Consider the following 12,597-nt stretch of genomic DNA (forward strand, 5'->3'; position numbering starts at 1 on the left):
CAGAATTCAAGAAGTAGAGGCGAGGGGGACTTTGAATTTGAGGCCAGCCTAGGTTACAAGGCAGGTTCCAGGCTGCTGGCAGGAGATACACAGTGAATGAAACTCTGTTTCTAACCAACAAAATGGTTATCTGAGGTTGGGATGCAGCTCCACCTGAAGCCTGCCTGAGCAGTGCGGTGAGGTCCCTGGAATCAATGCCTGGCACCACAGGGTGGACAGGAAGGAAACAAACAAAGACCACATGTACCACATAGATAAGGGAGCGATACTGAACTAGAGCTAAGGGAAAAGCTACTGGCAATCAGACTTGTAAGCAAGAAAATCAAACCACAAAAGAGCAAACAGGGTTACACTAGTTCTGTTACAAGGACCTCTAAAGCCAGAAGTAAAAAAACTTTAGTCTAAAGAGAGCCGTTAGGATCCTGTTTCACAATCAGACTCAATATTAAGATATTAGAAGGATTTTCTCTCAGGTGAGCAACAAGACAAGGACTGGCACTACTATTCAAACTGTACTAGAAATCTGCATGAACCAGAAAAAAAAGGGCACATGGATCAAAAAGGGAAAAAAACTGAATTTATAATTCACAGACAAGGCCTTCTCTGTAAAAAATAAAAAAGGAAACTTACAAATTTCAAATCTCATAGGATAATGAATAAAACAACCCACCGAAAAACATCAACAAATCATCTATAAAAAAAAATAAAAAAATAAGACCCCAGCATTGAAAACAGAAGATCTGGAGCCCAGTGAAAAGACACTTGCTACAAGCCTCATGTCAATGCCCAGATCCACATGGTGGGGAAGAGAGCCAACTACCCCAGTTTGTCCTGACTTCCACATGTGTGCATGTACACACGTACACATAATCAACAAAAAGATAATTTTTGAAAATAAATTTAGTAGCTTGATAAACTATTTTAATGTGGTAGGCTGGCTGAGGAGGCAGCTCAATCAGTTAAGTGCTTGCCAAGCAAGTACAAGAACCTGAACTGAATCCCTGGAACTCACATAAAACAGCCAGGCACTGTGCAGGCCTATGACCCCAGGAGAGACTACAGAATCCCCGGGCTCAGTGACCAACCAGCCTGGCCTACTGGCTGAATTCTAGGCCAATGAGAGAATCAGTCTTAAAAAAAAACAAGATGGGGCTGGAGAGATGGCTCAACAGTTAAGAGCATGTTCTGTTCTTTCAGAGGATCCATGTTTGGTCCTTATCAATCACCTGTACCTCCAGCTCCAGGGGATCCAAGTTGCTGACTTCCTGGGGCATCTGTACAAGTGTACATACCCACATATATACACTTAATTTCAAATACTAAAAATAAAATATTTTTGAAAGAAAAATCAAGGTAGAGAGCTCCTGAGAAACAGTACCTGAGGTTGACCTCTGACCTACACACGAGCAAACACACACAGACGAACTGCTAGGCATGAGAGTACACACCCGCAGTTGCAATGCTCACAAGGTCTGAAGCAGGAGGATTGAAAGCTGACACCAGCATGAGCTATATAAAAAGGCCTCCTCAAAATAAATAAATAAATAAATAAAAATACAGACAGACACACACACGCACATACAGATACAGAGCATGTCTGTGAATAAAGTTTCTACAGATATGACAGATAAACCAAGTAACTGTTTGTTGACAGAATTACTACTGAAGAGACAGTAACTCTGCCTGACTAAATAAACTATGCATTCAGAGCAATCAAGTAAAATCCCGGTGGTATACTGCAAAATTTGATACACTTATCCTGATACTGACATGAGATTTTTCAAGGAGCAATCTGTACTGTAAAGAAAAGTAGGAAGGCCCGCCTGGTCTACAAGAGCTAGTTCCAGGACAGGCTCTAGAAACTACAGGGAAACCCTGTCTCGAGAAACAAAACAACAACAACAAAAAAAAAGTAAGAAAGAACAAGAAATCTATTTTAGATAATGGGCACAGAATACATGGAAAGGTGACTGGAACACACAATTAGATGTAGTGGAGAAATAAGGTTTTCAAATGGAAAGAACAGAGCAGATGACTATAGCTCACAGTATAAACAAAAGAAACTCATGATATATAAAGAACATCTGTGAACAGTAAAACTTTACAACTACTGTTGAAACATATACTAACTTTAAGATATCTAGGTAAAAAGACATTTCTTAAAGAACACAAAAATTATACAGTATAAAAATTCAGAACAATCTGATGTCATGAAAACTACACTTATTAAGAATGGTTGCCAAGCTAAGAGCAAGAGCCATGAGCTAGGGTAAAATAATTACACTGCACAATCCATATGCCAAAAAAGTCAGTATCCAAATACAAAGAAATTCTGCAAATCAGTGAAAGGTTACTCAAGACCCTTTTGCAGTAAATATAAACATAAGCCAGATTAAAATGAGGTGCCGTGCGCCTCAGCACTGCACACCCGCATGCAAAAGGCCAGAGGTTCCAGCCGCTGCACTTCCAAAACCAAAACCAGGATATACCAAACAACAAATGGCTATAAAATATCTTTAACACTTGTTTTTATACATAGTATAACTCCCCCCAAAATCAGTTCTGCACGAGCTGTTTTGTTTTGAAATTTTATTCCATTATTTGGTTGGGACCACGTAGACTGATGCTATTTTAAAAGTTTATGTGTGGCACCATGCTGAAGAATGACAGGACCAATTCCAACCAGAGCCTGCAAGAGACCTCGGAGGGAAAGACACTGTGCTGAGGTGCGCTGGCTGACTCAGACTTCAGCTCTGCCAAGTATCCAATCTCCTAACTAAATGAAATAAAGGCAACACCCTAGTGTTGCTGTGGTAACTCCAAATAGACTGAAAATAAAGGTGAGAAGGGAGAGATGGCCGAACAGTTAACAGCACTGGCTTCCAGAGGAATAAGGTTCAACTCTCAGCACCTACGTGGTAGTTCAAAGTAACTACAGTTCCAAGAGATTCAATAACCTTTTCTGATTCCTGCAGGCACTAGGCATACATGTGTACACAGACATACATACAGAGACAAAACACCAAAACACATAAAATTATATATGTATACATATACATATATGTGTGTATATATACATATACACATATGTTATATGTGTATATATACATATATATGTATGTATATGTATGTATATATGTGTGTATATATATACATACTTAAAGGTACATATATAATATCCTTGATCCAAAAAGAAAGGATATCAGTTAGCATGACAGCATGAATGGGAACAAAATTTCAATTCATAGCCTATTACAGAGCTCCCTCTGCTGGCACAGAGGAAGTACAACAATTCCAACACTGAAGTCACACAGGAATTTGACCTTGACTTTTGGCAGCAAGAGAAATTCTACTAGAATCCTCATTTTAAAATAACAGGTGAGTTTTCCCTGCCCTGCATGTATTCTACAAGCTAACAAGAATTACCAATATGTTTTCAGACAACTACAATTAGCTAACGTCCTCTCTCTTCAGATTTCGACTAAGGACCGGGACTGTACCTAATGTTTTTGTATATACAGTATTTTATCTATAAAAATCATGTTGAAAAAAATTCTTGAATATAATTTATCTATTATTTTTAATTATTTTCTTGGGCCTGTTTACTAATAGTGGAATTTACTGGGTCAATGGTTTGCCCTTTTTTTTGTTTTGTTTTGTATATATTTTTTTTGTTTTGTTTTGTTTTGTTTTTGAGATAGGGTTTCTCGTATAGCTTTGGAGCCTGTTCAAGAACTCGCTCTGTAGATCAGGCTGATCTTGAACTCACAGAGATCTACCTGTCTCTGCCTCCCAAGTGCTGGGATTTAAGGCATGCACCATCACCACCCGGCTTGACCTTTTCTTTTAAGATTTATTTTTAATTATGCGTACATAGCAATAGGTCTATTTATGTGTGAGTACAGGTGTCTGCAACATCCAAAAAGGCTACTGATCCCATGAAGCTGGAGTTACAAGTGGTTAAGAAGCACTTGATATGGGTGCTGGGAACTGAACTCAGGTCCTCTGGAAGAACAGAAAATGCTTTTAGGGGCTGGAGAGATGGCTCAGCGGTTAAGAGCATTGTCTGCTCTTCCAAAGGTCCTGAGTTCAATTCCCAGCAACCACATGGTGGCTCACAACCATCTGTAATGAGGTCCGGTGCCCTAAATAGAAAATGCTTTTAACTGCAGGGTGATCTCTCCAGCCCCAGATTTGAACTTTTTAAAAGCCTGATACACAAGGCATTCCAGAAGTTTTATCAATTTATAAATCTACCAATAAATAACATTAACACTCCTTTACAGCCTCAGAGATAATGAATCTGAGCTCCTAACCAGACAAAGAGAACTATTTTGCCTTTGAAAACAAGACGTTAGTGGTTGCCATGCAAACCGTAACCTGAAAGGTGAGGAGCAGAAGAGACATGTGGGAAGACTGCCCTGTAAATGTCCCTCTCAACCACAAGAAGCTACCTGAGCTCCTCAACTCACCAAGCTCTTGGTGAGGCTCTTGTGTAAAGTGCTCCCGATCTCTGCCAGAGTACTTCCACCTGCCTGCCTGCTGCCAAGCTTGCAGCTGCTCTATAAGGAGCCCCAGCACTAGTTAAATACCCTCTATTGTACTTTGACAACACTCTCAGCTTATCCCGGTATTAGAACTCATTTCATTCACTAAGCTTGGCAGCATCTGGGATCAACTAAGAGATACAACAGTGAGTCAGTTTGTGAGGGCATTTACGAAAAGGACTGACTGAAGGGGATGGCACCACCCGACAGCCCAACACAGAAAGGTCTGAGGGGAAAGCAGTCTTCTTGTCAGCCTGTCTCTGCTTCTCACTGGCACACCCGTCCGTCCGTCCCCGCTGCTGCTGCAGTCACTATCACTGCCATCCCTCACCGGCATCAGACTCCAGTTTCTTGGGTTTTTCAACATGGACTAAAGACCAACAGGTCTCAGGACCAGCCTGGGACTGTAGTGACATCCAGCTTTGGGAACTGTGCACCATCCAGTTCCCCACCTCTCCAGTCTGCAGCCAACCACTGCTGGACCATCCGGATCCTTCAGGGAAGCCATTGCAGTAGGGCCCCTCCGCTTAGATTTAAAGCCCCAGGTCTGCTTGGTCATCTTTTTATTTTTCTAATTGTGCCCCCTCCCTAGAGATCAAACCCAGTGTTCTACTAGCCAACAAACTTCCTCTGTGGACAGGAGCAGACAGAGGATAGTTTAGGCCTTGGAGGCAGCAGCCTTTCAGTACAGAGGCCCCAAAGCAGCGGAACGGCTGTGGCTGTGCTGCAGCTGAGCCTTACCACCAAAAGCAGGGAGCCAACTAGATGGGCCTAGGGGCTGGTTTGCTGTTCCCTGGGTTACAAGAAAGACTTAAATACTCTAAGTGGAGGCTGAGGTGAGCTCAGCAGTAGACTAGCACATGTGGAGCCCAAAACTGGACCCCTAGCATGGGGTGGAGAGTTAAAGGGAAGAAAAGAAGATAACCAACAAGACCCAGGTCTTTAAACGGATGCAAAGTTTAGGCTAAATTGAACCTATCCTCCTCAGTCAATATTTTGTACTCTTAAATTATTCCCTCTGTAAGTTGGCCTATAAGCTCAGGTACTAAAAGGGAGCGTGCAAGACTCTTAAGTCAGGAGCCGAACACAGAAATGAGGCCAGTCACAGGAAGGATCAGGCAGGAAAGAGGAAGGCAAACCCAGGTCTGTGGCACACATCTATAATCCTAGCTCCTTGGGAGGCTTAGGCGAGAGAAGCACTAGGAAGAGTTCAGCAGCCTGGACCCCGTTCTGTTTCACTTGGCAGCCCGAGTGCCCTTTCCCTGCACCTGCTGTTCGCATGAGCCCTCTCTGCAAAATGCACCAAGCAACCTGCTAGCAACTTAGACCCCCATCTGACCAGGGTACACACACCCTGAGCGATGGAATAGGTTTCTCCTCCCCTTGACAACCATCAAACTTAGACAAACACTATGCAGCCATATTTTTCTCATGTCCAAGCACAAGACAAGAAAAGGCAAATCTGGCCTGCACTAGTTTTAGATTCATGCACAGCCAGGCACAAGTGTGTCCTCAAATGAACTTTTAGGGAGGCAGGACTCCCCTATAACTCAGCTGCATTAGAGAAAGACACATGCACAGTAGGGGGAAATGATCATATAAACGAATCTATCAATCATAACAGAACCACCCAAACTACTTCCCTAGAAACCAGGCCCTCCTTCCTCTAGGCTCCCACAGAAAGAAGCCTCAGGCAGTAACTGCCTTCTACAGCCTACTGCTCTCCTGCAGTGTATTCTGACCTGTGCCTTCTAGGACCTACCGCTCTCCTGCAGTGTATTCTGACCTGTGCTCTGCCTACATAGCGGCCATGCTACTCTGCAATCTATGTGGGTTTTTATCTCATTCTTGAATACAACGGCAAAAGCCTGGAGACACCAGGCCTAGACTCTGACCACAGGTAACAGCTTGAGTCCAGAAGTTTGAGAGAAAGAAAACCAGGCAACATGCAAGACCCTGTCTCAAAAGACAGAGCAGTGGTAGGGGTGTAGTTCAGTGGCAGAGTGCTTACCTAGCATGTGTCAGGGTCAGGGGTTTAATAACCAGCAGAGAAAGTAAAAGGGGGAGATAAGGAAAGTAGGGGAGGAAGGAAAGGAGAAAGAAGAAAAGAAACAGCAGGGATGGGGGAGGATTCTTTTGAGGAGATGTGACAGGATTTTTAAGCCTGCTCAATCATCTTTGACTGACTGTCTTGGTTAAACAGACACTATCATGAAAATGGATTGTAGATATGTACAGCACTTCAAATTTCACTACTAACGGAGATGAATTATGTATGAAAACAACGTATATGCCCTCTCCTTCAGGAGAACCCTTCAGTGACAATGGCCAGTGAGAGAATAGCCACTGGGGTTCAAAAGCAAATCCCTTCCACAGCCCCTGTTCCTCACAGTCCTCCAAACACAACCTACTGAGCAAATCTCTTCCAGTAAGGCACTTAGCTATGGCAACAAAAGACTAAGACCACATGAGCCAGGAGAACCTATATCTGGATCAGTTAGGTGACAGAGCCTCACTTTTCATCGTTCCTTCCTCTTCCTCATCCTCCGTGTTGATCACCATGGTGCCCAGCTGTGATGGCAATGTGTCATTGTGCTCAATCATTGTGTTGGCTCCATCACTCATTGTACTGGCTACTCGGACAGTGCCCATCTCATCCCCAGTGGCTCGAACCATTGTGCCAGAATCCATTTCATCTTCCTCCTGCAAATGAACAAAAAAACTCAACCTGGAGCTAATTGTTTAAAAGATTTTAAATTTTCTCAACTATTGTTACTCGTCTTGATGCAAAAATTTTCCTGGATTTGATACTTCTCCAGGCTCTATACATACCTTAGAAACTGAGAAGCACGTATTTAACCAGAGATGATCCCAAAGCTACCATGTGACAACTGCGTATCTACCCTAAAGGACCTTCTTCCCTTCCTTCTCATTCGACTTCCAGCACAGACACAAGTACCCCTGGAATCTAAAAGGTTGTGAGTGATTCCAGAATAAAGCATGAAAATTTTAAAAGAGCTTGGGAAAACCAAGCCTCCCTCTAAAAAAGATAAACTAGGGGAAAAATATGGGGGCAAAATAGTCAAACGTAAGTGTCTTAAGTGACACTGAGTAACAAGCAAGCACAGACCCATCCGGGGTCCAGCAACACTGAATGAGACCTGGGACAAAGTGCTGGGCATCATGACCTAACAGGCAGTCACTCCTGAAGCCACCACAACGCCTGCCACTCACTGAGTTTTCGTCATCATCCTGGTCCACTTCCCGCTGCTGAGCTTCCTGGCGCTTCAGTTTCACATCCATGGCTTCGTTGATTAAGTCTCGCAATATCGACACTCCTTTGGCACTCTTGACAAATGGGTGCTTAAGTAAAACAGAGAACAAGAGATGCAAGTTTATTTTCAAACAGTGTATGGCACGTGGTAGAAATCTGGCCACATTTGTCATATGAATCAGTGGTCTAATTTTTCTCTTCACCCCTAGAGCAACTAAGCCACACCCACTTCATGACTCTAAGGAGACAGATGGCCATTTGGACCTGTGCCATTGCTGTCTGTCTCACCTTGAGGTCGTTTTTTTCTTTATTTCATTGAAAGGGTCAGTCTCCACTACATCAGTCCCAATGTCTGAATTCAGGATGCAGACCTGGAGCAGGCACTTTTACTTTCCGAGACCTTACCAGCCCCATCTTATGTTTTTCCTGCCTTTGTGGAGCAACAAGAAACCCTGGCAGCTAAAGTTACATAGAGAAATTCTTTGCAGGAGTTGCCTATATATCCAAACTTAGTCTGGTAGTAACCCATGTTTCCTCCTTGCTTCCCACCACCAACAGGGCAAAGGTTTCCAAGCCTTTGTTAAGTACTCTAAAGACTGGAAGGATGCTTCAGCACGTGGTGGGACAGCAGAACAGAGGCTCCCACAAACCTGTCGTCATTATTTCATCTGGGCAGGTTGGCAACACCCTTAGAAGAGCAAGAACGCCACATCACATCGTTCTCTGTACTTCAAGTATTCAAGGTCATTTCCTTCCACTCTTCCCGGACACACACACACATCTGGCCTATTATGACTTGACACCAGTGGAGAAATGTTTCTGAGCTTCTTACTGCTCTTAATTCTAAATTCATTCGTGACACATTTCCTTTTGTTACCACTATGTTCTTCAAGTTAAATATTTTCTACATTCTTCTATTCAATAGTTTTAAACTTCCCTGGCAGCACGGAATGTCTTATACCTCATTCCTACGTCCAAGCCAGTGACTTAGCAGTGTGAGACAGCACAGAGACATGACGCATACCTGTAGGAGCTGAGTGGCTGTAGCTCTCTGATCAGGGCTTTTTACCAGACACTGCTTCACAAAATCCATGAAGTTGTCTGACCACAGCTCTGGCTTACGGAATGTGGGAGGAGGGTTTGTAGGAATCATGAATATTGCCTAGTTTAAAAAAATAAAATGAAATGAAAATGACAGTCCAATACAAACAACCACATCTGTTTGGTAAGATGACTTTCTACTTAGCCAAACATAAAGCGTGTCCACATGGAGTACAGAGACCAGAGACCTGCTCTTCTTCCCCTTCCCTCCCTCGCTCACCTGCAGTCCTGTTCTAAACCTAATGATGCTCCTCAAAAAGAAAACCCACTTTTTCCTTGTGTGTGTGTATGTGTGTGGTAGTAATGTACATGTTCACACAGGTATGAGTACAAGCACATGTGCGTGCATGTGTGCATGCATACATGGAGATCAAGGACCAACCTCAAGTGTCACTTCTGAGGGGCCGGTAGCTCAGTGGGGCCTCACATAAATGAGACACTAAGTTCAATCCCCACTAGTAACAAAATAACAAGAGTGCAGCTCCTCAGGAACCATCCATCTTGTTTTTGAGTCTCACTGGGACCAGGAACTCAATGGTTAGGTTAGGCAGGCCAGCCAGCCATGGAGCCCTAGGAATCTGCCTGACTTTCTCTCCCAGCGCTAGGATTATAAACACACATCATCACACACAGCTTTTCATACAGATGCTAGAGAATGAACTCAGGTCCTCAGGTTTGCAAGGCAAACACTTTACCAAGTGAGCCATCTCTTCAGCCTCATACAAGTTTGGGATAACAATATCAAGTGGGTTTCAAGTGAAAAGACACCACCTGTGAGCACCTGCACCTGAAGACCTCCAGCCCCATGGCTGTTAAACCCTCCTCCTTCAAAGTCACCAATGCATGTCAGCGATGACTCTAAGAACATCAACAAAGTCTCGAAAGTCACAAGGGAGCTATCAGCCTCAAGCCAAACCAAAAGATATTTGTTAATCTTCATTGGTTTTTCTTTTCTTTTTTGGTTTTTTCGAGACAGGGTTTCTGTGTGAAGCTTTGGTACCTGTCCTGGAACTCACACTGTAGACTCAGAAATCTGCCTGCCTCTGCCTCCCGAGTGCTGGGGTTAAAGGAGTGCACCACCACTGTCCAACTAATCTTTGTTTTTTTAATCATGTGTGAAGGTGTGAGTGTGGGGGTGAGGAGAAAGAGAGTGTATGTGTGTGGTACTGGGGGTTGAATGCGGGGCCTGGGGATGACAGGCAGGAGCTCTGCCGCTATCTTTCCAGCCCCTCAAATCCTCACTCTGCAGAAAAGAGAAACTAAAAATCAAGCTATTATAGTAAAGCACAATCAAATTCTACTTTACAAAGTCTGGGGTTATTACTAAGAGCTGGAGAGACTGCTCAGTGGTTAATATCATATTCTGCTCTTCCAGAGGGGCTGATCAGCTCCCAGCAGCCATGTCAGGCAGTTCACAGCCACTTACAACTCCAGCTTCAGGGACTCTGACATCCTCTTCTGGCCTCCAGGGTACCACATAATTAAATAATAAATCTTTCTTTATAAAGACTACTAATTGTTGAAATTTAAATGATGGAAACCCCTACTTTATGAAAGATAAAACTCTGCATTATACAATTTAAGCTGTATTTTTAAATCTAAAAGAATGACCACATAAACTCCCCCCTCCTTGACTCTTCAGTCCCACAAAAAAAAAAAAAAAAAAAAAAGGGAAGGAATTTGTCTTTGGGCATACAAAACTTTTTAAAAATAGCTCAAGTCTTTTAGTGAACGAATGAGTTAATTAAAGACAAGGAAAAACCGGTGTGGGGGTAAAGAAGGCTGTGGAGCCTCTGGGACTAGCCGGGCGGGGGTGGGAGGGGGGCTTTCAAGAGAGCTGTGTGTTCTTGGAATAAGTAAAGCCTGGGAACTTCTTAGGGTATCAGCACTGAGAAAGGTGGGGGGAGGCGCAGCCTGTGAGTCATAATGCCGTACGTAAGTGGGCACAGGATGCAGGCTGGAGAGAACACAGGCACCTGATAGAGTCTGAGGATTCACAAACCAAAACAGCTACAGAGATCAAGCATGAAAAAGGCAATCTGTGAAGCAATGAGTGATTGATGCCTTCAGTGCAACTGAAGAAGACACTGCACTAGGTGGTGTCTGACACCGGGCGACCCGAGGGGGAGCCACGGAATATGATTCAATGGAGAGCTAAAGATGTAGCTGCCTAAGCTATTAAAGGTGTATGTAATGTATATAATATGTAAGTCAATCTACACATTTCTATCGTTTATGTCCTTCAAGGAGAATATCAAGACACACACTCTAGAATGCAGAATGGACTAGATTCAGATTAATGACTGATTCAGATTTAATGCCAGGAAATATCACCTATGTTAGCATTTATCATGGTATAAAATCAGCTCACTTCTTGTTTGGAATATAACCAAGGAAGCTGCACTAACTTTCTATTGATAACCAGTAACTGATCATCCACCCGGCTGTTTCCTTACCCGCATTGGATGGATATCAGCATATGGGGGCTTGCCTTCAGCCATTTCTATGGCAGTTATTCCCAGAGACCAGATGTCTGCCACGCAGTTGTACCCAATTTCCTGAATGACTTCAGGAGCCATCCAAAATGGTGTTCCTATCACTGTATTCCTCTTTGCCATCGTATCCTAAAATGAAAAGGGAAGACCAACACGAAGCATGAAAACTACTGAGAAAAAAAGAAAACAGTTTGAAAATTAAAAAATGCTTTGCTTATGCCCTGTAGTACAAGAGTGGCACAAACATGAAACTGACCGATTAGTTTTTGCTAAAATTTAATTAAGGCTCACTCCATGAGATGGAACCCATACCTAATACTGTTAATGAGGCCAAGAACCTGAGGCTAGATTCTAGACAGGACATTAGCCCTCATTTCTTTTATTCTGCTAAATGGACACAGCAATAAAACAACTCCTAATGGCATTGCTACTCCCACAGATCAGTGCATCACTAGACCATCGCCAGAGAAGCTCCTGCAACTAACAGAGATCCACCACAACTAGACAACATTCAAAAGTTGGGAAAATGGCCCACCCCGGCCAAGAAACTATTTGCGATTGGCAGCTGCAGAGAGAAGGAAAGTCAGTTTCCTTCAATGCAGTGACACTGAGTCTATCATCCACACTCAGGGCAGGCCTCGCGCTCAGGAGTAGCTGCTGGTCAACACTAACTGGACTCCACGGTTTCTAATGCTTTTGTTTCTTTGTTTTCTTTCTTTCGTTTTTAAGATAGAGAAAAGAAGAAGTGGTAGTAGTAGTTGGGTGGGTATGGAGGTGGAAGAGGACCTAGAATGGTGTGGGACAATTGTCTGTATTCTGTCAATTATATTTTAAATAAATGCTGATTGGTCAGTAGCCAGGCAGGAAGTATAGGCAGGACAACCAGACAGGAAGTAGAGGTGGGTCAATGAGAACAGGAGAATTCTGGGAAGAGGAAAACTTGGCCCACAGTCCTGGCCCAAACACAGAAGAAACAAGATGTGACTGCCTCGCTGAAAAAGGTACTGAGCTATGTGGCTAACATAGACAAGAATAATGGGCTAATATAAGTTATAAGAGTTAACAAGAAGCCTGAGCTAATGGGCCAATCAGTTTATAACTAATGTGGACCTCTGTGTGATTTCTTTGGGACTTAATGATTGTGGGAACTGGGCAGGACAGAAAAACTCAGTCAACACTA

The 12,597-nt window shown here is 43.2% G+C and overlaps 1 protein-coding gene across 1 annotated transcript in view; it reads right to left on the bottom strand.

Annotated features, from left to right (window-relative positions):
* Stk4 (serine/threonine kinase 4) overlaps positions 1-12,597 on the bottom strand; it is an 88,524-nt gene that overhangs the window by 50,621 nt on the left and 25,306 nt on the right. The window contains exons 6-9 of the mRNA XM_038331502.1: positions 11,379-11,546; positions 8,846-8,983; positions 7,782-7,910; positions 7,064-7,250 (exon numbers count right to left, since the gene is read on the bottom strand). Coding sequence (XP_038187430.1) covers positions 7,064-7,250; positions 7,782-7,910; positions 8,846-8,983; positions 11,379-11,546 — 622 coding nt within the window. The remainder of the gene's footprint in view (positions 1-7,063; positions 7,251-7,781; positions 7,911-8,845; positions 8,984-11,378; positions 11,547-12,597) is intronic.

The sequence above is a fragment of the Arvicola amphibius genome, chromosome 5, assembly GCF_903992535.2.
Source record: "Arvicola amphibius chromosome 5, mArvAmp1.2, whole genome shotgun sequence".
NCBI classification, from domain to species: Eukaryota; Metazoa; Chordata; class Mammalia; order Rodentia; family Cricetidae; genus Arvicola; species Arvicola amphibius.